The following is a 27,784-nucleotide window of genomic DNA, read 5'->3' as shown; positions in this document are numbered from 1 at the left end:
CTTCCTGAAAGGAACTGCTCTTCAAGAAGACCTCCTAACTCTGACATACGGCCACTTCTTGGATCCGAGAGGGTGGGAGCTATGTGAATTTGTCATGACATTGTCACAAGGCTGAGTGAAAAAAACAACGCAATACACTAAAATCAGAAAGAGAAATAACTGCAGTTTCTGACCAATATCCTGGGATCTGTAATGATCCATTCCAAAGGTAGGGCATTCAGTTTCTATAGAGAAGCAAATCTGCCGTCGGTCTGTGCCCAGACCCATACCACAGCACTGCCTCTGAAATGGGCTTCCTGATGAAGGGCTTTTGCCCGAAACATCGATTTTCCTGCTCCTCGGATGCTGCCTGACCTGCTGTGCTTTTCCAGCACCACCCTGATCTAAACTCTGGTTTCCAGCATCTGCAGTCCTCAGTTTTGCCGACTCCCTCTGAAATGGTCAGGCAAGGTTCTCATTCCAGAAGGAGCTCACTCACACCTTCCCAAGGACCACTGAGGATTGGGTATTAAATACTAGCCTTAGCCATGCCTGGGAGGAAATAAAAACAAGTTCCATGATGGATGGGTCAGTGACCGGGGGGGTGACTGAATTGGATGTTTGCAGCTTTAGACAGGAGACAATAGACAATAGGTGCAGGAGTAGGCCATTCTGCCCTTCGAGCCTGCACCACCATTCAATGTGATCATGGCTGATCATCCTTAATCAGTATCCTGTTCCTGCCTTATCTCTATAACCCTTGATTCCACGATCCTTGAAAGCTCTATCCAACTCTTTCTTAAATGAATCCAGAGACTGGGCCTCCACTGCCCTCTGGGGCAGAGCATTCCACACAGCCACCACTCTCTGGGTGAAGAAGTTTCTCCTCATCTCTGTCCTAAATGGTCTACCCCGTATTTTTAAGTTGTGCCCTCTGGTTCGGCACTCACCCATCAGCGGAAACATGTTTCCTGCCTCCAAAGTGTCCAATCCTTTAATAATCTTATACGTCTCAATCAGATCCCCTCTCAGTCTTCTAAACTCAAGGGTATACAAGCCCAGTCGCTCCAGTCTTTCAGCGTAAGGTAGTCCCGCCATTCCAGGAATTGACCTTGTGAACCTACGCTGCACTCCCTCAATAGCCAGAATGTCTTTCCGAAAATTTGGAGACCAGAACTGCACACAGTACTCCAGGTGTGGTCTCACCAGGGCCCTGTACAGCTGCAGAAGAACCTCTTTGCTTCTATACTCAATCCCTCTTGTTATGAAGGCCAGCATGCTATTAGCCTTCTTCACTACCTACTGTACCTGCATGCTTACCTTCATTGACTGGTGTACAAGAACACCCAGATATCTTTGTACTGCCTCTTTACCTAAATTAATTCCATTTAGGTAGTAATCTGCCTTCCTGTTCTTGCCACCAAAGTGGATAACCATACATTTATCCACATTAAACTGCATCTGCCATGCATCTGACCACTCACCTAACTTGTCCAGGTCACCCTGTAATCTCCTAACATCCTCCTCACATTTCACCCTGCCACCCGGCTTAGTATCATCAGCAAATTTGCTAATGTTATTACTAATACCATCTTCTATATCATTAATATATATTGTAAAAAGCTGCGGTCCCAGCACTGATCCCTGCGGTACCCCACTGGTCACTGCCTGTCATTCTGAAATGGAGCCGTTTATCACTATTCTTTGTTTCCTATCAGCCAACCAACTTTCAATCCAAGTTAGTACTTTGCCCCCAATACCATGCACCCTAATTTTGCTCACTAACCTCCTATGTAGGACTTTATCAAAAGCTTTCTGAAAGTCCAGGTACACTACATCTACTGGATCTCCCTCATCCATCTTCAGAGTTACATCCTCAAAAAATTCCAGTAGATTAGTCAAGCATGATTTCCCCTTCATAAATCCATGCTGACTCTGACCTATCCTGTTACTACTATCCAGATGTGTTGTAATTTCATCTTTTATAATAGACTCCAGCATCTTTCCCACCACTGAGGTCAGACTAACTGGTCTATAATTTCCTGCTTTCTTTCTCCCACCTTTCTTAAAAAGTGGTATAATGTTAGCCACCCTCCAATCCGCAGGAACTGATCCCGAATCTATCGAACTCTGGAAAATAATCACCAATGCATCCACGATTTCTCGAGCCACCTCCTTCAGTACCCTGGGATATAGACCATCAGGCCCCGGGGACTTATCAACCTTCAGACCTAACAGTCTCTCCAACACCAATTCCTGGCAAATATAAAGTCCCTTAAGTTCAGGTCCTTCAGCCACTGTTACCTCAGGGAGATTGCTTGTGTCTTCCCCAGTGAACACAGATCTGAAGTACCAATTCAACTCTTCTGCCATTTCTTTGTTCCCTGTAATATATTCCCTTGTTTCTGTCTTCAAGGGCCCAAGTTTAGTCTTCACCATTTTTTTTCCCTTTCACATACCTAATCAAGCTTTTACGATCCTCCTTTATATTCTTGGCCTTTATATATTAATGTGAAGGCAGGCTGTGCCACTAAATCCCAGCATCAGCTGAAAGACTGGCAGAGCTCAGAGCAGCCTCTGTGAACGAGGTCCCCGTCATCTCAAACTGTCTAAACGAGATAAACACCCAACTAATCACAGCTGATGGTTCCTTCTGACAGCTGGTTCATTGAGAAACCTTACTGGCGAGTCATCAACATCAACAGCCAACCACAACTGTCAATGTCTCTCTCTCTCTGAGCATTGCCCAGCCTGGGGCAGGAATAGATGATGCCAGTCTGACATGATTTGGAGATGCTGGTGTTGGACTGGGGTGTAGAAAGTTAAAAATCACACAACACCAGGTTATAGTCCAACAGGTTTAATTGGAAACACACTAGCTTTTGGAGCGACGCTCCTTCATCAGGTGATAGTCTGACATGTTTGTGAGTTGTTCCTGGGTCCTGGGTGGCACTGGCAGGGTCTGTAATTATTACCTGTCTCTGGTTGCCCATGAGATGGTGGGGGGAGCTGCCTTCTTGAACTGCTGGCTGGAGGGCAGCAGCCCTAGAATCAAATGTTGTCTCAGGAACCCTCCCAGACCTGGAGCAGAGGCTCAGAGAAGGTGAGCCCCAGATCTGTTAGGTTATTTCCCAGCACAGTATTGAGGTTAATAAGGAAATGGGATTCAGTCCAGACAGACAGAACTGAAAACTGAAAGAACTGCAGATGCTGTAAATCAGAAACAAAAACAGAAGTTGCTGGAAGAGCTTACATTTCTGAGGGAAGGTCACTAGACCTGAAATACTAACTTTGAGTTCTCTTTACAGAAGCTGCCAGACCTGCTAAACCTTTCCAGCAACTTCTGGTTTAGTTTGGGACAGAATCGAAAAGTATTCTCGATTGCGGAGTGATTGTAATCCCAATTTGAGAGAACGGTGCACAGTTTGATATGAACATGGGAATTAGGGGTGAGACCTGCCTCCTCAGCCCCTTCCCCAGAATCAGGAGCAGCCTGGACAATGGAGAAAGGGAAAAACAGTTCCTGCTCTTCAGAGGAACAGGAACGAGAGCACAGAAACTGAAAGTGGTGTACAAATGAAGCAAGGGAACGTGAGGAAAGAGCTTTTCACCCAGCGAGTAGTTAGTGTCTGGAATGGTTATTTGGGAAGAATTGGGGTGTGGGGATATGGGGAAATGGGGTGAGGGGATATGGGGAATTGGGGTGTGGGGATATGGGGAATTGGGGTGAGGGGATATGGGGAATTGGGGTGTGGGGTTATGGGGAATTGGGGTGTGGGGATATGGGGAAATGGGGTGTGGGGATATGGGGAATTGGGGTGTGGGGATTTGGGGAATTGGGGTGTGGGGATATGGGGAATTGGGGTGCGGGGATATGGGGAATTGGGGTGCGGGGATATGGGGAATTGGGGTGTGGGGATATGGGGAAATGGGGTGTGGGGATATGGGGAATTGGGGTGCGGGGATATGGGGAATTGGGGTGCAGGGATATGGAGAATTGGGGTGCGGGGATATGGGGAATTGGGGTGTGGGGATATGGGGAATTGGGGTGCGGGGATATGGAGAATTGGGGTGCGGGGATATGGGGAATTGGGGTGCAGGGATATGGAGAATTGGGGTGCGGGGATATGGAGAATTGGGGTGCGGGGTTATGGGGAAATGGGGTGTGGGGATACGGGGAAATGGGGTGTGGGGATATGGGGAAATGGGGTGTGGGGATATGGGGAATTGGGGTGAGGGGATATGGGGAATTGGGGTGTGGGGTTATGGGGAATTGGGGTGTGGGGATATGGGGAAATGGGGTGTGGGGATATGGGGAATTGGGGTGTGGGGATTTGGGGAATTGGGGTGTGGGGATATGGGGAATTGGGGTGCGGGGATATGGGGAATTGGGGTGCGGGGATATGGGGAATTGGGGTGTGGGGATATGGGGAAATGGGGTGTGGGGATATGGGGAATTGGGGTGCGGGGATATGGGGAATTGGGGTGCAGGGATATGGAGAATTGGGGTGCGGGGATATGGGGAATTGGGGTGTGGGGATATGGGGAATTGGGGTGCGGGGATATGGAGAATTGGGGTGCGGGGATATGGGGAAATGGGGTGTGGGGATATTCAGAAATTGGGTGTGGGGATATGGGGAAATGGGGTGTGGGGATATGGGGAAATGGGGTGTGGGGATACGGGGAAATGGGGTGTGGGGATATGGGGAAAAAGGGTGTGGTGATATGGGGAAAAAGGGTGTGGTGATATGGGGAAATGGGGTGTGGGGATATGGGGAAATAGGGTGTGGGGTTATGGGGAAATGGGGTGTGGGGATACGGGGAAATGGGGTGTGGGGATATGGGGAAATGGGGTGAGGGGATATGGGGAAATGGGGTGAGGGGATATGGGGAAGCGGCACAATGGCTCGGTAGCAATTCTGCGACTCTGTGAACGAGACTGCGGCTGCTCCGTTTGTGTTTCCAATGCCACATTCCCACTTATCCTCGATAGCCCCAGATTCTGTGCCAAACAAGAATCTTTCTGTCTTTGTCCTAATTCAACTCAATTCAGTTCAACAAATTCCTAACCTATCTCTGCATCCCTCTTTAATCATGGGATAATGTTAGCAGTTCTCCAATCTTCTAGCATCTTACCTGTAATCACAATAGATTTGAAAATTCCTGACATGGTCCCTGATATTTCCTCCCTCATGACCCTCAACAGGCAGGGATTCATCCCACCTGGATTTATCCATTTTCACAGTTGCTGGGACCATCACTCTCTCTCTTAATATCTTCTGATTGGATCAGATTCCCTACGGTGTGGAAACAGGCCCTTCGGCCCAACAAGTCCACACCGACCCTCCAAAGAATAACCCATTCCCCTACATTTACCCCTTACCTAACACTAGGGGCAATTTAGTATGACCAATTCACCTAACCTGCACATTTTTGGACTGTGGGAGGAAACCGGAGCACCCGGAGGAAGCCCACACAGACACGGGGAGAATGTGCAAACTCCACACAGTCAGTCGCCTGAGGTGGGAAATGAACCCGGGTCCATGGCGCTGTGAGGCAGCAGTGCTAACCACTATGCCACCGACAGTCTCCTACCCCGATGTCCATATCTGTGCCGCCCTTTTCTATTGTGATGATTCCTGTGAAGTATTCATTGAGGTCTGTGCTCATGTCCTCTACGTACTCACAAACACCCCCTACACACACACACACACACACACACACACACACACACACACACACACACACACACACACGTAATTCCCTAATGGGTCCTACCTTTTCCCTAATTATTCTCTTACCCTGTAAATACTTAAGAAACACCTTTGGGATTTCCTGTAATCTACACACCAATGCTCTCTCATTCATTTTCTTTGCTTTTGTGTTTTTCATTTTAAATGCGCCCCATCCATGTTTTCAACCCCCCCTCGGGTCACTGCTGTATTGAGTCCTCAGTATCTGCCATTAGTTTCTCCCTTTTTCGGAATCCTGTCCAGGTTTCCTTGGGTTTTGGACCCCTCTCCCCTTTGTCTTTACAGGAGGATGTTCCCCTGTACTGTCAATATTTCGTCTTTGAACACATCCCACTGTTCTAACAATGGTTATGTCTGCTTCGAGTGACTCCCAGTCTGTTTGAACCAAGTCCTGTCTTAGTTTAATAAGATTAGCTTTTCATCATTGAGAAACTGTTCTAGTTTATTTTATTCATGGCCTATCCACATTCTTTTCCAAAACTACTCTTAATCTCATTCCTGTTCAGATGTGACCCACCCACCTCCCCCAGGAAGGATCCTAACCTCTCAGGAGTTAAAAAAAAACCCATGGCGTGTCTCTTCTCTCCAGCCACACATCCGTCTGCTTGATCCTCTTGTTCTGATTGTCACTACAGCATGGCACTGGGAGTGATCCGGAGATTACTCCATTTGAAGTCCTGCTTATCAAAGTCCTCCCACAAAGCTGCTTGTGAATAAGGTAATGTCACGATTAAAACCACAAACTGCAGTCAGTGCTGGACCCATGTTGTCAATGTCCACTTTAAGCTTTCAGCTTTCCCCAGAGCAACCTCCTGTCATTCACACTCTGTCTGACCTGGCTTTCATGGGATCGTTCTCCCAAGGGAAGAGCAGCCTCTGAAATGCCAGAGTTTTCTGTGAGTCACATCACTTTGGTGTCAGTATTCCATTCTCCATTCTCATTGCCTTCTATAATTTTCTGAGTGCTCTTTACCTTCTCAGTGGATTCTGCTTGACATTGAGTTCCACTCAAATTTCTTTATTTATTCTCTCTTTGTCAAGTGCCTTCAACACTCTCCATTCACATTAAAGTTCTTGAAATTGCAATTTCCTTTATTTTTGTCACAAGGCGCCATGATATTTGATAGCAATAACTGAAACACATGTATCGTTAGCCTAAAGTGTGCATGTGGTCTTAGCGAGATTAGTGTCCCTATTTTGAATTATTATTTTTTATTTGAAGCATTATGTAGGTAGTTTCAGGTCAGCCATCTCTGTTGATGTTGAGACACCAAGCAGCACATTGCAGAGCCAAGGAGAACAGTGGACTTTATTGTATAGTTGACAGAGGACAGATGTCAACTTGTGTAGAGGGTTAATGATTAACTTTTAAATAATTCAGTAACCATGGTGATTTCTTTTTAAAACCAGTCTGTGAGAGATAGTTAATTAAAAACCGAAAGGACTGCAGATGCTGAAAATCAGAAACAAAAACGGAAATTGCTGGAAAAGCTCAGTAGGTCTGGCAGCATCGGTGGAGAAAAATCAGAGTTAATGTTTCGGGTCCAGTGACCCTTCCTCAGATAGTTCTTGGAGACTAATGGAATTTGCCTACATCAGGAGAGATTGTATGAACAAAAAAGTAAACAGTTAGAATTTTAGTTTTGAAGGTCAGAGATTGTGCTTTCTTCTTTCAGGAAGGGAAACACCAAGAGTTTGAAGAAAGTATTTGGGTTTCAGTCTGGCAGGATTGCAGAAAGTTTGGCTGAAGGTGAATGAGTACTCTTGAGGTAGTGTCAAACTGTTGAGAAATCGATTACTTTAGTGCAAGGAGTTTCATTTAAACTTTCCAAAGCAGACGTCTTTAATTAAAACCCTGAGGAGGTTATTTGAAGCTGAGAAAATCTGTGCTCAGTTACATGAAAGCTCAAGGAAGAGGCAATCAGATTCTCTAAAGCCAAAGCTAAGTCAGATCCTTGGTGTGATTGAGCGGTGAACTCTCTCTGGTGTTGGAGTACACTAAAGATATGCTGTTGGAATTCATGGGATTATTGCTGACTGTGTGCTTTGAAATCTTTAAACAAGTGTGATATAAAAATCACTTAGTTTCTTTTCATTTGTGCAATAAACGCCTGTTTTATTGTTAAAACCAAAATTGCAGGATTGTGTCTTTGTGCTTTTGTGAAACACCACATCATTAAAAAGAGAAGATAAAAAGTCTGAAGTATCACATCAGATTTTAGTCGAAGTTCTGACTCGTCTAGTGGCAGTTGGCAGTGGCAACTTACCTCCACAACAATAATCTTCCCCGAACTAACCATTACCTCTCAAATACAACATGAGCCATGAACTACATTTCTACAACACAGGTCAAACATTCCCATTTGCCACAGTATACAATGAGAGTGAGATCATAAACTTACTGGTCATATCTAGCCAGACATGGACTGAACCCCCATCAATTATTCTTTCATCCACTACCTTCTCAGTTGCCCTAAAAGGAAATAAGACTTTGTGTATTACTGCAGAAAGACAAGGACAGAATGGTGTTTGATGTATTTTGATTGCACGACGATACATCACAAATGATAGCGCAATGATTATATGTTACTGGGTTAATAACCTAAATGGCTGCACTTTGTGACGTGTTCAAATCGCACCAAGGCAGATCTCAAATTTAAACGGAGTTGATAAAATAAACCTGAAATTGTTATGATTACTAAACAGACTGATATTTTTCTTAAAATGATATCTCAATTAATGTGACCAACTGTAAGTATCAGACAACATTTCAGGTTCTAAGTCTTTTACTGTGACAAATAGACTTAAAGCAACATTATCTAAATACTATTCCAGATGGAACTTATTCCTTAGACTGCACAAAAGACCCGCATTTAACATTTAAAATTGACAAATCATCACCTTCAGTGCCTTAAGTGGGTAGAAACCACTTCAATGGTATTGTCAGTTCCTGATGGTTTGCTTCTGTTTTTTTAAAGATTCTAGTCATATCGCGTTTAATCCCTGCCTGACTTCACACAGCGGGCTATCTGGAAATCCCTCTTTCCAGTCAAAGCTAGGGGTAAATCTTCCAGTCTTACTTCAAACCACGACCTTCCATCCTGCATTCTATCTGGTGAATAATACAGACCTGGCTCCCTCTATCTCTCTTCCGTCTCTCGAAGTCTGGCAGACTGATCCTTTCTGTGAGGTTCAGCTATTTTTAAAGAAAACTTTAAAAACAATGATCCAACAAGAACTCTCCATGGCTTGTTCCTTCCTAATGCCCCTTCCATGGCAACAGGAATGACATGGGCTTTGTATCCAGGGAGAAATACTGATTCATTATCCTCGAAACTCAATCAACTCTCAACTCAATCCTACCTTACAATTATATTGATAGTTGAAATTGTAACTGCCTTGCGCTACAACAGCTCCTGGGGACTTGGAAACTGACAGACCATCCACTATGGGTACTGCTGGCCTGGTCTCTGTTCCAGGTATGAGTACTTTGCAGTTTCCTCTCAGTATGGAAACCAGCGCTTTGACCCATCCCCATCCCAACCTAAGTCAGAATGTATTCAAAACAAGTCACAATATACACTTGGTTCTTCCATTTTACCCTAAATTAAGGAGATAGTCCCAAAACATAACAATCTTAGAAACTTCGCATGCCAAAATAAAATCAAGTCTCAGTGATGGTGCCTGTGAAATTACATTGTCATAAAATCCCATCTGGTTCTCTCAAGTCCTTCAGGGAAGGAAACTGCTATCCTTACCTGATCTGGCCTAGATGTGACTCCAGACCCACGGCAACGTGGTGACTCTTACTTGGCCATTTCAGAGGGCAGTTGAGGCATGGAGTTATGTTCAAGAAAGTGGCTCACCAACAATGTCTCAAGGGACAATTAGGAATGAGCAACATTACACACCTTGCCAGCAATATCCACATCCTACAGATTAACACAAGAAGGCCATTCAATGTTGTTTTTCAAAATAAGCCAACATTTATCAATTGCATTTTACCTTAAAAGAAGGTCTTGAGTGAAGTTTGTTCCGAAGCCTAGAGCAGCCCAGTATTTCCCATCTTTTATTCCCTGAATGGCCTCTAACTGGTTCACATTAACCTGGAAGATAAACCAAACAGCCAGTTACACACGTGAAAGCGAGACCTTGAGGTGACTAATACAGACCATTGATGTTGACACAAAACAAACAAAGTAACTCCATTGTGATATAAAGTCAAATTATGGAATATGTAACAACATTTCTCTGGTGAACTTATTTGTTTTTCTCAATCTCTATCCATGTCAATATGTTAACCTTAGACCATGTGACCTTTATCATTATATTTCCATGTTTAACAACAGGGCTCAACCTTTCCCAAAAAGGAGAGATCAGTCGAAAATAAACCCCTTTATATGGAATCTGAGAATTTGGATTGCTTCCTGCTCCTGGAAGGAACAGCTTTATTAAAATGGATCAAATTCTTTGAGGGTTTGCTGGGGTTGATGTTGAGAGATTCTATCCCTCAGACTGGAGGGTCTAGGTCTCGGGCTCACAGTGTATGATCGTTCTTGCTATCTAATGGATAATCTCTCAGAACCTGATGAGCCTTTCATACACTCAAGATTCACAATCCTCAGAGTGAAATAGCTTCTATTTATCTCAATGAAAAATGATCACCCCCCCCCTTACCCCTCACCCCAGTTATTGCTACTGCCCCCCACCTACCCTTTCTCCCACTCCTCCCAGGTTCCCCGGCCACTCAGTGTCCACTCTGTCATTGTCCCTGTTTTGGTCAATGAAATTGGGCTTAAGTTTTCATCAGAAAATGTGTTGCTGGAAAATCGCAGCAGGTCAGGCAGCATCCAAGGAGCAGGAGAGTCGACATTTCGGGCATGAGCCCTTCTTCAGGAACTTCTTAAGTTGCCATCATCAGTTTTAGCATCTTGCTAAATGGAGTGTGTGGTGGAAGAAACATAAAGGTATCCACTTTGGTGGGAAGAGTGGAGAAGTAGTTTATTTTGTAAATGGAAGGGAGAGAGAGATTGTGGGACTCTGTGCTCAGGGTCAATCTGAAAACATTAGTCTGCAGTGATAGCCCATAGTGGGGAGGCAAATGGAAGGTTGCTGCTGGTTGTAACTGGAATGGAACATGAAAGCAGGGAATTTGTAGTACAGTTACACAGTGCATCGAGGAGACCATGCTTGTGGGAGGTTCGGTCTCCTTATTTAAGAAAAGATGTAAGAGAATGTTGACTCAATGTAATTCCTTGGTGGAGGTGGCTGACCATTTCAAAGAATGAGAGGTGTCCTTATTGAAACCTATAAGCCCCTGAGGGGCCTTTACAGTATAGTCACTGAAAGGATATTTCCCTTAGTAGCAAAGCCCAGAACCAGGGGATCCAGTTTCAAAGTAAGGGTCTCCCATCTATGACAGAGATGAGGAGAAATACTTTCGCTCAGAGGGATGTGAGGCTGTGGAATTATGTTCATCAGGCAACAGTAGAGGGGGGGTGGGGTCAGGTGTTTGACTGACACAGGGCTCAGTGGTTGTTGGGGTAGGCTGAAATGGAAAGCTGAGATCAACAAAAAAATTAACTCTGCTTTCTTCCCACAGATGCTGCCAGACCTGCTGAGTTTCTCCCGCGATTTCTGTTTTGTTATAGGCAAGATCTTATTGAGTGGTGGAGCAGGCCGGGCAGGTGGAGGGTGTGTGTGTGTGTGTGTGTGTGTGTGTGTGTGTGTGTGTGAGTGAGACAAATGGCCTACTCTGCTTCACCCTTCATCCATACACGTTCATTGCTACTAGATCCAATTGGGGAATTCAGGCAAAACTCCCTTCCCCAGAGAGTGAGGAGAATGTGGAGGGCCATTGTACAGACACTGGGTGAGCCCACGAGGTGGGGAGAGGAGGAGGAGATGCCAAGAGGATGGGAAAGGAATTGAGTGGAGTAGCAATACCAGCAGAGAGCAGTTGGGCCGAACGTCCCATTTCTGTTGTGAGAATGAAAATGACCTGGACAATTGTTTCGTTGTCGAACTGCAGCAGGAAGGTCTGGCTCAGGGAGGGTCGTCCTGTATCATTGTTCACCACGGCAACAGGCAGCTTCTCAGGAGTGTGTCCAATGCAGAGACAGATCAGGGAGATCTGTAAGACTGGCAGCAGGAACTGGAAAGCAAGAAACCTGGGGGGAGGGGGGGGGCAACAAAAGATGATGCTCAGCAAAAACAGACAATTGAAATGAACCTTCCAAATTGTTGACAAATCTTATACAGGATAATTGGATAGTGTGGTTCATTGGTGAATTGAACCTGGTCATTGTTTTGCTCAGATTGTACAGGTTGTCCATGAGCTGCTGCTGGTGTATACAGTATCCACTGATTCTGTATGTCTCTAAAACCACACCTTCAATATTCTCCTGGTCCCTTATTCCTCCCTTTACCTTGTCTGTTTAAACTCACTATCCCCTGCTCACATCTCACATAACAATTTTCTCTTGGACTTTTAAATACAAAGTCAGTTTGAAATGAATGTGATTAATTACAGAACATACGAATGATTCTTTCACAAATCTTGTTCAACAAAGAACTGCTTAAAGAACAACAGCAAAACCTACCCAGGCATCCTCCGGATTCTGGTGAACGTTTTAATGATTAAAGCCATGATATTCCTCCATTTAGGAACCAGGCTTTTCACCCACTGCCGGCAGCTCACTAGAAATCAACACATGAAAAGAAATCAGACCCAAACCTTCACACCAAACTTTCCTGAAAATAAGAGATGAGAAAAGTTACACCCGGGATAATTTACCATGATGACGATTTCACCCCTAACTAGGGGAGTCTGTGCTGGGAATTAGACTCACAATTCCCAGAGTCATTCCAGGAAGTTGAAAATTTTATCAAAGGGAGAAAATTCCAAATTGATCTGCAGCACAGACCCAGGCTGAGAATGAACATGCACCAAGTTTCTGTACTTCACAAGAACGACCACAGTAACCAAACCTGAACTATCAACATATAACCCACCTCATTCAAGCTCCAACTCCCCTCTAAAGCCTTGTATACACACACACGGGCACACATACACACGGGCACACATACACACGGGCACACATACACACGGGCACACATACACACGGGCACACACACACACGGGCACACACACATACGGGCACACAGACACACGGGCACACAGACACACGGGCACACATACACACGGGCACACACACACACGGGCACACAGACACACGGGCACACACACACACGGGCACACACACACACGGGCACACACACACACGGGCACACATACACACGGGCACACATACACACGGGCACACACACACATGGGCACACATACACAGGGGCACACATACACACGGGCACACATACACACACACACGGGCACACATACACACGGGCACACATACACACGGGCACACAGACACACGGGCACACATACACACGGGCACACATACACACGGGCACACATACATAGGCATATACATACACACGGGCACACATACACACGGGCACACACACACACGGGCACACATACACACGGGCACACATACACACGGGCACACACACACACGGGCACACATACACACGGGCACACATACACACGGGCACACATACACACGGGCACACATACATAGGCATATACATACACACGGGCACACATACATAGGCATATACATACACACGGGCACACATACACACGGGCACACATACATAGGCATATACATACACACGGGCACACATACATAGGCATATACATACACACGGGCACACATACACACGGGCACACATACACACGGGCACACACACACACGGGCACACATACACACGGGCACACACACACGGGCACACATACACACGGGCACACATACACACGGGCACACATACACACGGGCACACATACATAGGCATATACATACACACGGGCACACATACACACGGGCACACATACACACGGGCACACACACACGGGCACACATACACACGGGCACACACACACACGGGCACACACACACACGGGCACACATACACACGGGCACACCTACACACGGGCACACCTACACACGGGCACACACACACACGGGCACACACACACACGGGCACACATACACACGGGCACACCTACACACGGGCACACACACACACGGGCACACACACACACGGGCACACATACACACGGGCACACATACACACGGGCACACATACATAGGCATATACAGACACACACGTGCACACATACACACGGGCACACATACATAGGCATATACAGACACACATGCGCACACATACACACGGGCACACATACATAGGCATATACAGACACACATGCGCACACATACACACGGGCACACATACATAGGCATATACAGACACACACGTGCACACATACATGGGCACACATACATAGGCATATACAGACACACATGCGCACACATACACACGGGCACACATACATAGGCATATACAGACACACACGTGCACACATACATGGGCACACATACATAGGCATATACAGACACACATGCGCACACATACACACGGGCACACATACATAGGCATATACATACACACGTGTGCGCACACAGACACACGGGCACACATACATAGGCATATACAGACACACATGCGCACACATACACACGGGCACACATACATAGGCATATACATACACACGTGTGCGCACACAGACACACGGGCACACATACATAGGCATATACAGACACACGTGTGCGCACACATACACACGGGCACACATACATAGGCATATACAGACACACGGGCACACATACATAGGCATATACAGACACAAGTGCGCACACATACACACGGGCACACATACATAGGCATATACAGACACACGTGCGCACACATACACACGGGCACACATACATAGGCACATACAGACACACGTGCGCACACATACACACGGGCACACATACATAGGCATATACAGACACACGTGCGCACACACAGACACACGTGCGCACACATACACACGGGCACACATACATAGGCATATACAGACACACATGCGCACACATACACACGGGCACACATACATAGGCATATACAGACACACGTGCGCACACATACACACAGGCACACATACATAGGCATATACAGACACACGTGCGCACACATACACACGGGCACACATACATAGGCATATACAGACACACATGCGCACACATACACACGGGCACACATACATAGGCATATACGGACACACGTGCGCACACATACACACGGGCACACATACATAGGCATATACAGACACACATGTGCGCACACATACACACAGGCACACATACATAGGCATATACAGACACACATGCGCACACATACACACGGGCACACATACATAGGCATATACAGACACACGTGCGCACACATACACACGGGCACACATACATAGGCATATACAGACACACATGTGCGCACACATACACGGGCACACATACATAGGCATATACAGACACACACGTGTGCGCACACATACACAGGCACACATACATAGGCATATACAGACACACACGTGTGCGCACACATACACAGGCACACATACATAGGCATATACAGACACACACGTGTGCGCACACATACACAGGCACACATACATAGGCATATACAGACACACACGTGCGCACACATACACACGGGCACACATACATAGGCATATACAGACACATGTGCGCACACATACACAGGCACACATACATAGGCATATACAGACACACACGTGCGCACACATACACACGGGCACACATACATAGGCATATACAGACACACATGTGCGCACACATACACAGGCACACATACATAGGCATATACAGACACACACGTGCGCACACATACATAGGCATATACAGACACACATGTGCGCACACATATATGGGCACACATACATGCGCATGCAAATAGAGACAGATTTGCACATCCAGACACGAACATGAACACACACGTAAAAGACTCATGCATGCACAGACACACACATGCACACACAGACACACACGCGCACACACACACTCACTCACACACCACATTGGTGTTATGGGTGGAGTGGAAAAAAGTACTGGGGAGACAGTTCACTAGCACCAGTCCAGGATTCGATGGGAGTGTTCCTTTTGTTTCCAGAGTCTTTTAATTCTCCAATCTTTTCCTTCAGGTTTTCTCACTTCTTTGGAGGCATACAGCAATGGTTCACTGATTACAAATTCTCAGACTTTTGGTTAAAAGCAACAGCCTACAGAAACTGGTGAGAGAAAATAAACTAGTTTTCTTCAGGCTTTAGATATTTTACAGGAAAGAGCAACACACCAACCACCTTTTTAAACAGTGTGAAGGCTCCTGCCAGTGCTGTTCACAGCCACAAACTGTTCAGCTACCCAGAAACCAATCAGATGGTCATTGTTAGTCTGATGTCTTTTGGTTGTGGATTTGAGATCAGTGGCAATACCAATCAGTAACCTGTTGCCAGCTGAATCTCAGATTATGCACAGACCCCTGGAGCCAGGCCATTTACAAACATCTTCTGCCATTGGTTGAACAAAGCAGCAATGTAAACACTGCACCCCAAAGGAGATTCTGTCACTCACCTTTTAAAAAAAAACATACATCGATTCCTTCCTCAGTCCTTTGTTGTAAAATAGTTCTTGCTCCAATTCAGAATGCAGTAAAAAAGCACAGCAAATTCAGAAATAGCAGCATTCAGCCCCTCCAACCTAATGTGCCATTCCAGTTTGTGGCTAATCATCCACCTCAATACGATTTTCCCACACGATTCTTTCATTTAATTAAAAATGGATTAATCTGTTTTGAACTTACTCAGTGACTGACCCTCCACATCCCTTTGGGGGAAGAGGATCCCAACGGATTCCCCACCCTCTGAGCAAAGAAATTCCCCTGAGCTGGTCTCGGCATCGAGCAGGGGCACAGTGGAGTGAATAGCCTCCACCTGAGGTGTATCTCTCGATGTGTTCACTCCTAAACGCTGAACTAGGAAGGGAAAAATAATTCTTGATTCTGAGTCCCTGTTGCTGTCAGGTAATAGGTCTAGATTAATTTAGTATCTGGTCAGCATGAATGAGTTGGACTGTAGCATCTGTTTCTGTGCTATATGACACGATGGCTATGAATTGATTCCCTGTCTCTAATGGGTGATATTTACTGAAAGACCCAGTCTTTGCGTGAAATACCAACTGACATTGATATATTCAGTTTGGTCTCCATAGCGCAGTTTAAGTAAAATACAGTTGGGTGTTAACTCTCTATTGAACACTCTGCGGGGAATTTGACAGAAGGGATTGTACATGTCTAGTTTAAATACTTAGAAAGTGCTTGTTGATTCCAGATTTGATCACAAAGCTCTTCCAGCTGGTGATAAACAAAGAGCTTTCATGCTTCCAAAACCCGTGTGAAAACGAAAAACAGAAATTTGTCACTCTGTGAGTTTTTGATCTTGGACTGACCTTTGAGCAGAGAGTCAACTTTAAAACATGTTGACAGGGAGTGGAATGAGAAAGATAAACATGATTTGGAGGTGCCGATATTGGACTGGGATGCACAAAGTTAAAAATCACACAACACCAGGTTACAGTCCAACAGGTTTATCTGGAAGCACTAGCTTTCTGAGCGCTGCCCCTTCATCAGGTGGTTGTCAAGATAAAGGCTTGGATTGTCAGGTACCAGCCAGTCACAGCGTCCTGACACTGCCACACTAACACACAATGCCGGTACGTGTGAGTTTACCCAATCCCGGTATCCTCCCAAAATCACTATCGGAACACCGACCTGCTGTCAATTCTGCCCGAGAACATTTGTGGGTCTCAAAGCAGAGGGTCTTAAAGAATCTCCACACTTCAATCCAGCAACATTCAGCCTCTCTGTTTACTGTTTCTGTACTGGGACCAACCAGATCCTGTACTGGGACCAACCAAATCCTGTACTGGGACCAACCAGATCCTGTACTGGGACCAACCAGATCCTGTACTGGGACCAACCAGATCCTGTACTGGGATTGACCATATCTTGCATTAGTATTGACCAGACTGTGCCCTCAGATCAATCAGATTCTGCACTGAGATGATCCAGATCCTGCACTAGGATCAACCAGATGAGGTACTGGGAATGACCAGACCCTACATGGGAATCAGCTGGGCCCTGTACAGATTCTGAACTGATTTGTGTGGATGAGGAAGACCATTTTATTCATTTTAATTTGTCCACCACATCTGGGATACCATTCAGAATGTTGATTACTCTCTCCTTGTGGAAGATTCAATTCAGTTTTGGAGCTGCCTTTATGTTATATGAAGCTTTGTCCTTCTTTGTTCTCCCATTGCTAATTTTAAATCAGAGGTAAATAGTGTTTGGTTAAGCAAAGGGATTCAGGGATATGGGCCACAGATCAGCCAGGATCTCACTGAATGGTGGAACAGGCTCAAGGGGCTGAATAGCCTCCTCTTGTTCCTTTGTTGCACTGTTCACTTTGTGCCAGGATTCTAAATTAATGATTTCGATGCCGTGTACTGCCTTGCTTTATCTTTCAAGGTGGCTGTTGCTGAAAGACACACGTGGCTCTGGTCTGTCCATTGATCTGAGGAGCTGTGACCCAAGGGAGCAGTCAGTGAGTCTCCGTTGTGCCTGCATCGCCCTGTGGTCTCGGTGATTGTAGCTGGATGTAGTTTTCCAGATGGATCTGATTGACAGGTTAATGATGACCATCCATTACACAGTTGTTCGATGCTCCACCAGGCTTTACTGAGAAGCTGAAAGTGGAGTTTACTTACATTCCTGAGTGTCTTCAATCTGATCCACTTCATCCTCATCCAGGGAGAGTGTGTCACTGTGTTTCCACCCTATCTGCCTGTCTGCATTAAATTTCACTGTAAGTTAAGGCAGGTTTTCACATTCCCTTTTTGATAAACATGTTCTAATCAAAGACCTTCAGCAACTTTGAGAAACGTGCGCTCTTTCTGTGTTTAAGACATCACCATGAAATTGAATGAATAATTGCTCAGATGTTGATCCCCAGGAAAGTCTCACTCCCTCTGACCGTTCTGCCCTGATTTCGGTGCTGCAGCTATTGACATCGTTACAGTCCTGGGTCTAATTGGAGAGAGGTTTATTGTGGGACATGAACATAAATATTTGGGTTGTTCAGATTCACAACATCAGCTGGTTCACCAAAATTGACCTGAACGCTCATCAGAATCTTCACCGTATAAAATCATCGAGTCAGAGTTTTTACAGTTTGGATAGAGGCCCTTCGGCCCCTTGTGTCCATGCCAGTCATCAAACATCCATCTGTTCTAATCCCATTTCCCAGCACTTGCTCCGTAGTCTGTACACTGTGACATTCCGAGAGCTGATCTCAATACTTCTGGAGTGCCTTGAGGATTCCTGCCCCACTCACTCTCCCAGGGATATTGACTGCCCTTCCCCACCCTCACAGTTATCCCTGAAATTCACTTTCCCAGAATCTTACATGAAAATGGACTGATGGGTTTGGAGCAGTCTCTGTCTTTTTGTGCACCTGTTTCTGTATGTTAATGCCTTATTCATATGAGAAAGGTAAGTAAGTCAGTGTGAGAAAGGAGCATTGACAGGGAGACAGAGAATGGCACACAGACAGGTTTACATGTTACCTGGGAGCTTGGGGACAACTGGCTGTGGGAGCAGGGGACTAGTTTCCTCCTCACTGTCCCCTCGGGGGCTCTGGGTCGAGTGCCAGGCGGTAGCAGAGACCTGCGCAGATGATTGGTCTGAGGATTTACACAACTTTAGGAACACATTCTCCAAAGTCTAAAACAAGTGAGAGAGAAATCGGAACAACTTTACTTGAGAGTTAATGCACCATTCACATCATGGCAACCCTATTCAATCAAACTTAAAAATCACACAACACCAGGATATAGTCCAACAGGTTTAATTGGAAACACTAGCTTTCGGAGCGACGCTCCTTCATCAGGTGGTTGTGGAGGACACAATTGTAAGACACAGAATTTATAGCAAAAGTTTACAGTGTGATGTAACTGAAATTATACTTTGAAAAATACCTTGATTGTTTGTCAAGTCTCCCATCTGTTAGAGTGACCATGTTAGTTTCACTTCTTTCATATGTAACTCTCAAAACCTCTTTTAAAAGTTACATTCTCAGGTGAACTTTAACAATTGGTGTCAGCCCAGATAATGTGTTGGAGGTATTAGCTGTTGTCTGTGCCATAATGTTTAGATTGATTCTAATCTAAAAAAATTAGTTAACAGAGTCTTATATGGATTCATGCAGTTTTTGAGCTCAGAGTTTTACATGAAGTTTTGTGATTTATATATGAAAGTAGTGAAACTAACATGGTCATTCTAACAGATGAGAGACTTAACAAACAATCAGGGTACTTTTCAATGTATAATTTCAGTTACATCACACTGTAAACTTTTGCTGTAAATTCTGTGTCTTACAACTGTGTCCTCCACAACCACCTGATGAAGGAGCATCGCTCCGAAAGCTAGTGCTTCCAATTAAACCTGTTGGACTATAACCTGGTGTTGTGTGATTTTTAACTTTGTACACCCCAGTCCAACACTGGCACCTCCAAACCATTCAATCACAATTACTTACTGCTACGTTGTGGAATCTTATTAAATAATCCGGTGGAGCCTCTGCCAGCAGTTTACCGTTCCTCATTAATCCGACCTGAGGGACAGAAAGAACAGGTTTCATCAAAAATACAAGAATGTATTTGTGGTATCTCAGTGTCAGAGAGCACAAGGTTACCTGAGGCAGAGCCACAGGAAATCACTTTCAAGGGGACACTGTGCCCGTTGTGTGTATGTGGATTCCCAGGCTGAGCTCTCACTGTTTCAAGGAATTTAAGAACAGGAGACAACCTCAACCTGGAGGATAAACGCAAAATGAAAAAGATTTAAAAAAGAAAACTAGAAACTCTAACAGCTTTCAGTAAACAAAGCACAAAGGACTTTGGGACTATTCGACACTGTGCGGAACCTTCACATCAATTCACAGTTTCAAAACCGTTTTCAAAAAAGTTTAAAATGTCAACTTCAACCATGGAGTTATATCAGGAACAAGCAAGGTGCTCATGGTGGTCGGAGATCATTCATTTCAGCTCCAGGATGTCTCTGCAGGAACTCCTCAGGATTGTCTCCTAAACCCAACCATCTGCAGCTGCTTCATCAATGACCTGCCAACCAGAGAGGACTAGATGTGGGCTATTCACTGTATGATGTTCAGCAGCATTCCCAATTCCTCCGAGACTGAAGTGAACAGTTTCTCTACACAATGTTTGGATTTGAAATGCAATACCTGTATGAAAGTATATTCATCACCAGACATCATCGCTACATGATTCCCACTCAGATTGAAAGACCAAAGCAGCAGGGAAACTCGCCAAAGGGATCATAAAGCAATTGAACAAGCTGCACCAGGGGCAGTGACAGTCTCCCTGGGCTGGTAATCCTGAGGCCCAGTCTGCTGTTCTGGGTTCGAATCTCAGCAGGGCAGATGGTAAAGTTTGAAATCAATCAGAATCTGAGATAAAAAGCCAACCTGCTGGCGATGTCATCACTGTCAATTGTGGTAAAAACCCATCTGGTTCACTAACGTCCTTTAGGGAAGGAAATCTGCCATCCTTATCCGTCCTGGCCAACATGTGACTCCAGATCCACAATTGGTTGCCCTCTGTAATGGCTGAGCAAGGCCAGGTCCAGGCAATTAGGGTTCTCCTGAAGCCAGTGGCAGCCACTCTCTGTGAATTAATTTTTAAATAAAATCCAGCCTTTGCTGAGGACAGACAAAGAACACTCACAGACACTGAGTGCTGGGGCTTGCTATCATTACACCATCCCCAGGTGAAACAACAGAATCCATTGTCAGGAAGAAACCTCAGTTTTCCCAGGACCACAATTATCATTCAACAACATCCTACAGAAGGAGATCTTTGGAGTGGAACAACTTTGCAACATGAAGATCTTGTGGTGCATTGGGTAGTGTCCCTGTCTCTGAGCCAGAAGCTGCAGCATTGTATGATCTGATGGTCTAATAGGGTGTGTTTGTAACAGAGAAACAGGTGGACTATCAACCTCCAACCTTTCAGCACTCACCAAGAGCAGGAAGCTCAGTGCAGTTAGACAGGGCGTTGGTGAGATCATAGCCGGAGGCCAGTGGGCAGCTTTGGTCCCCTCCCCAGGGGAAGGTATACCTCACTCTGGAGGGACTATGAAGGTTCACCTGGGAACAAATTCCTGGGATGGCGAGATTTTCCCATGAGGAAATACAGTCTGGGCTTTTCAATTCTGGAGTTTAGAAGAATTAGAGATGAACAACTAACTGTAACAAGGAGGGTCAGGAAGCATGCGTCCTCATGGGGGACACTCTCAGAACGAAGATCAGACCATTCGGGGAATGGAGATGACAAGGAATTCCTTCCCCAGTGTAAATTCCACCTCCCCCAGAGAGGGCGCTGACTGTTTGGAATTCTTTATCCTAAAGGACGGCCAAGGTTCAGGTTCTGAGTATGTTCAAGACTGAGATTGACAGCAAGGGATATGAGGATCATGCAGGAAAGTGACTTTGATGAAAATGAGCCATTACCTCATCAAATGGCAGAGCAGGCTGGAAGGGCTGAATGGCCTCCTCTTATTTCCAGTCTCCCTCTGTGGGAGGTTCCTGACTGGGCCCAGCTTGATAAGGAGCGATGCCTCTTGTGGCCCTGACAATGATCTGCTCCTGGAGAAATGAGCCTCAGAAACCGATGGAAGGTTCTGTCTCTTACATCTCAAGGTAGGGAAAGGCCTCCTGCTCTGAGGAAACATCTCACCTCCTTTGAAGAATCAATTATTCAAATCCTGGAGACTGTGCCCCAGGAAACCTCAATAATTGCAAGGTCTATGGCAACAAGGCAAATAATCAAACGAAACCTGGGAATGGAATAGGGATTTGGAGAAGTTCCAGGGAAAAGGAGGATGTGAAACATGGTTTCGTTTGGGCACTGTCGAGAATGGGGAGTGAGTGAGTGAGATTTGTTCAGAAACCCACAATTCCATTACTTCTAGAAATTTCTGCTCCAAATTGCAACACATTGGTTGCAGGTGGGAATGTTTACTGAGAGTGTTCACAGTTACTGGTGCTCAGTGGGATGACACTATGTAAAATCATTGGCTATTTGCAATCTACAATCAAAATGGAATGAGTTTACTCAATAACACTCCCGGACATTTTTGTTCATTCAGACATTGACAGAGGTATCAGTACATCATCAAACAGGAAGGAAGAGGGTGTCCTACCACATGAGCCTGGCTTGCTTCCTCAATGTAATGAGTTGTTATGATCACTGATACCTTTCGATCCTTCACCACATCCAGCAGATGTTGCCATATCCTCCAAATATAAAAGGAGAATGTCAACTAAAGGACAAGTTTAAAATAGCTGCCAACGTCGATTCATTTATAATTTGTGAGAATTCGTAACACTTGACAAAGAGTCACTGAACAATCAAGAGACAACATTTTCAGTAAGAAATGCCAAGCTCCTAGTTTGACGTTAATGTGGGCCCCCTCTGAGGGTCTGGTGTCTTACTCCAGACATACAAAGCCCCTGTGCAGTCATTGCTGGAGGACTGCGTATAGGCTTTGCTCTCGCCATTGACAGAGTACAACAAAGGTTCAGCAATCTAATTCCTGGGATGGAGGGAATCATCCATTAGGAAAGACTGAATAGACAAGAGCTTTATTCTTGGAGTTCAGAAGAATGAGAGGCCATCACATTCTCCCAGGGCTCGATAGGGTAGACACAGGGAGGCTGTTTCCCCCTCGAGGGGATGGGGAAGGGGTCTAACACCAGGGGCAGGCCAGTAAAGAGTGGGATGAGGAGGAGCAGCTTCACTCAGAGGGTGATGGATCTTTGGAATTCTCTCCTCCAGATGGCTGTGGAGATTCACTCACTGAGTACGCTGAAGATCTCTGCAGGTAAAAAACATCGACAGGTACAGGGAGAGGGCAGGAAACTGAGTAAGTAGAAGATCAGCCATGATCTCATTGAATGACAGAATGGGCTTGAGGGGCTGAGTGGTCTCTTTATGCCCCTGTTTTTCATGTTCACGTTTTAAAGGAGATCACTTGTCACCTTAGATATCTCACTTCCTGGTTACAGATGTTGGATGCCCATTCCCCGTTGGGATGCTGGTTACTGTAAAAGGAGATAACCTCAGCACACAGAGACCTTCAGATTTGACAGTGTCCTGGGAACAGGACAGGAATCAGAGCTGATCCAATGACACAGAGAGATTCCCGGAGTGGGTGTGCACTGTGATGGTGAGCAGTGACTGTGCAGGGTAAGTGTACATGGCCACACCAAACCCAGCAGCAGGATTAGTGTTACTCAGACTCTCAGGAGGATGGGCCTCTGCAGCCAGCAGTAAAGGAGTGACATGCAGAGACCCTCCCTCCCTCACTGCCTCCCTCTCTCCCTCTCTCACTGCCTCCCTCTCTCCATCCCTCTCTCCCTCACTGCCTCCCTCCCTCCCTCTCTCCCTCCCTCTCTCTCTCTCTCCCTCCCTCTCTCCCTCCTTCCCTCCCTTCTTCTCTCCCACTCTCTCTCCCTCTCCCCCCCACCTCCTTCGGTCTCTCCCTCCCTGCCTCTCTCCCTCTCCCTCCCTCCCTGCCTCTCTCTCCCCCTCCCTCTCCCTCCCTCACTTTCTCTCTACCTCCCTTTCCCTCTCTCTCTCCCTCCCTCCCTCCCTCTCTCTCTCTCACCCCCCCTCTCTCCCTCCCTCTCTCTCTCTCTCCCTCTCCCTCCCTCCCTCCCTCCCTTTCTCTCTCTCCCTCTCCCTCCCTCCCTCCCTCCATTGGGACTGTCTGTTCCACTCCATTATCTTTCAAGGATGGACAGATGTGGACGATGTTCTCTTTCAGGTTCAGACTGAACTGAGGTGCATTTCAGAGTCAGTCAACTCAGAGAGACGCCATTTGGCCCAGTGTGCCTGTGCTGATATTTTGAGATCTACCTGTTCTGTCCCACCCCTCCCTGCCCTTACCCTGGAATTCTTCCTTTTCAAGTATTCCTCAAATTCTGTTTTAAACATTGGTATAGTATCTGCTTCTTTAAGTATTGCATTGTGGATCACAGCAACATACTGCTTAAAATAAACTCCCTTAATCTTCCCTGTAGCATAAAATGTTCTGTTTGATTATAGACGGCATGTTTTCGCTGTATTTGTGTTTTATGTCGAAGTGTTGGCGGCGTTTGGCCAGGCGCTGACTCACCACTGCCTTTCCGAGTTGGCTCAGCTATTTTCATAGGCACCCCCTCCTATGTGACAACTCGTGTTTAATTTATTAGTCCTTTGTGCTGAAGTGTTGATCACAATTCAACACCTACATGCTTTGGAATATTAATACAGAGGAGGAGACTTAAAATAGCTCATTAAATCAGGATGCACTGGGCTGTTCATCAGAGAAGGGGAGGCTAGTTTGAACTGGAAAGTCAAAAAATGTCCTGGGACAGGTTTCATACAAAAAATTCAGAGAAAGCTGAATTCAAATATAGATATTCCAACCTAATCCACATTTTAAAAGTACAGGATGAAGTCAGTGTTGTAGTTGCGTTGCTGGGCTAGTAATAGAATACCTGAAGAGATACCTGTTAGGAAGGAAGATGTGTTGGACATTTTGAACAACTTGAGGATAGACAAGTCCCCCGGGCCTGACGGGATATATCCTAGGATTATGTGGGAAGCAAGAGAGGAAATTGCAGTACCGTTGGCAATGATCTTCTCGTCTTCACTGGCAACTGGGGTGGTACCAGGGGACTGGAGAGTAGCGAATGTTGTGCCCCTGTTCAAAAAAGGGAATAGGGATAACCCCGGGAATTACAGGCCAGTTAGTCTTACTTCTGTGGTAGGCAAAGTAATGGAAAGGGTACTGAGGGATAGGATTTACGAGTATCTGGAAAGACACTGCTTGATTAGGGACAGCCAGCACGGATTTGTGAAGGGTAGGTCTTGCCTTACAAGTCTTATTGAATTCTTCGAGGAGGTGACCAAGCATGTGGATGAGGGTAGAGCAGTGGATGTAGTGTACATGGATTTTAGTAAGGCATTTGATAAGGTTCCCCATGGTAGGCTTATGCAGAACATCAGGAGGCATGGGATAGAAGGAAATTTGGCCAATTGGATAGAAAACTGGCTAACCGGTCGAAGTCAGAGAGTGGTGGTAGATGGTAAATATTCAGCATGGAGTCCAGTTACAAGTGGAGTTCCGCAGGGATCAGTTCTGGGTCCTCTGCTGTTTGTAATTTTTATTAATGACTTAGAGGAGGGAGTCGAAGGGTGGGTCAGTAAATTTGCAGATGATACAAAGATAGGTGGAGTTGTGGACAGTGAGGAGGGCTGTTGTCGGCTGCAGAGGGACTTAGATATGATGCAGAGCTGGGCTGAGGAGTGGCAGATGGAGTTCAACCCTGCCAAGTGTGAGGTTGTCCATTTTGGAAGAACAAATAAGAATGCGGAATACAGGGTTAATGGTAGGGTTCTTGGTCAGGTGGAGGAACAGAGGGATCTTGGGGTCTATGTACATAGATCTTTGAAGGTTGCCACTCAGGTGGATAGAGTTTGTAAGAAGGCCTATGGAGTATTATCGTTCATTAGCAGAGGGATTGAATTCAAGAGTCGTGAGGTGATGTTGCAGCTGTACAGGACTTTGGTTAGGCCACATTTGGAGTACTGTGTGCAGTTCTGGTCGCCTCACTTTAGGAAAGATGTGGAAGCTTTGGAGAGGGTGCAGAGAAGATTTACCAGGATGTTGCCTGGAATGGAGAGTAGGTCGTACGAGGATAGGTTGAGAGTTCTCGGCCTTTTCTCGTTGGAACGGCGAAGGATGAGGGGTGACTTGATCGAGGTTTATAAGATGATCAGAGGAATAGATAGAGTAGACAGTCAGAAACTTTTTCCCCGGGTACAACAGAGTGTTACAAGGGGACATAAATTTAAGGTGAAGGGTGGAAGGTATAGGGGAGATGTCAGGGGTGGGTTCTTTACCCAGAGAGTGGTGGGGGCATGGAATGCGCTGCCCGAGGGAGTGGTAGAGTCCGATTCATTGGCGACCTTTAAGCGGCATTTGGATAGGTACATGGATGGGTGCTTAATCTAGGATAGAAGTTCGGCACAACATCGTGGGCCGAAGGGCCTGTTCTGTGCTGTATTGTTCTATGTTCTATGTTCTAGAGTCATAGAGATGTACAGCATGGAAACAGACCCTTCGGTCCAACCCGTCCATGCCGACCAGATATCCTAACGCAATCTAGTCCCACCTGCCAGTACCCAGCCCATATCCCTCCAAACCCTTCCTATTCATATACCCATCCAAATGCCTCTTAAAATGTTGCAATTGTACCAGCCTCCACCACATCCTCTGGCAGCTCATTCCATACACGTACCACCCTCTGCGTGAAAAAGTTGCCCCTTAGGTCTCTTTTATACCTTTCCCCTCTCACCCTAAACCTATGCCCTCTAGTTCTGGACTCCCCGACCCCAGGGAAAAGACTTTGTCTATTTATCCTATCCATGCCCCTCATAATTTTGTAAACCTCTATAAGATCACCCCTCAGCCTCCGACGCTCTAGTGAAAACAACCCCAAACTGTTCAGCCTCTCCCTGTATCTCAAATCCTCCAACCGTGGCAACATCCTTGTCAATCTTTTCTGAACCCTTTCAAGTTTCACAACACCTTTCCAATAGGAAGGAGACCAGAATTGCACACAATATTCCAACAGTGGCCTAACCAATGTCCTGTACAGCTGCAACATGACCTCCCAACTCCTGTACTCAATGCTGTGACCAATAAAGGAAAGCATACCAAACCCCTTCTTCACTATCTTATCTACCTGCGACTCCATTTTCAAGGAGCTATGAACCTGCACTCCAAGGTCTCTTTGTTCAGCAACACTCCCTAGGACCTTACCATTAAGTGTATAAGTCCTGCTAAGATTTGTTTTCTTAATCTAGAGATGAAGGTTAATGATCCAGGCTCAGAGA

General features: G+C 45.8%; 1 protein-coding gene across 1 annotated transcript in view; it reads right to left on the bottom strand.

The window, feature by feature from the left end:
- The window catches only part of abch1 (ATP-binding cassette, sub-family H, member 1), a 95,529-nt gene that overhangs the window by 33,923 nt on the left and 33,822 nt on the right, over window positions 1-27,784 (bottom strand). The window contains exons 9-15 of the mRNA XM_072581566.1: window positions 23,040-23,133; window positions 20,356-20,430; window positions 19,385-19,541; window positions 12,335-12,431; window positions 11,734-11,902; window positions 9,738-9,838; window positions 8,135-8,205 (exon numbers count right to left, since the gene is read on the bottom strand). Coding sequence (XP_072437667.1) covers window positions 8,135-8,205; window positions 9,738-9,838; window positions 11,734-11,902; window positions 12,335-12,431; window positions 19,385-19,541; window positions 20,356-20,430; window positions 23,040-23,133 — 764 coding nt within the window. The remainder of the gene's footprint in view (window positions 1-8,134; window positions 8,206-9,737; window positions 9,839-11,733; window positions 11,903-12,334; window positions 12,432-19,384; window positions 19,542-20,355; window positions 20,431-23,039; window positions 23,134-27,784) is intronic.

This window comes from Chiloscyllium punctatum, chromosome 11 (assembly GCF_047496795.1).
Source record: "Chiloscyllium punctatum isolate Juve2018m chromosome 11, sChiPun1.3, whole genome shotgun sequence".
Lineage (NCBI taxonomy): Eukaryota > Metazoa > Chordata > Chondrichthyes > Orectolobiformes > Hemiscylliidae > Chiloscyllium > Chiloscyllium punctatum.
Note: the sequence above shows the minus strand (reverse complement) of the source record. Positions and strands in the feature narration are given on the sequence as shown.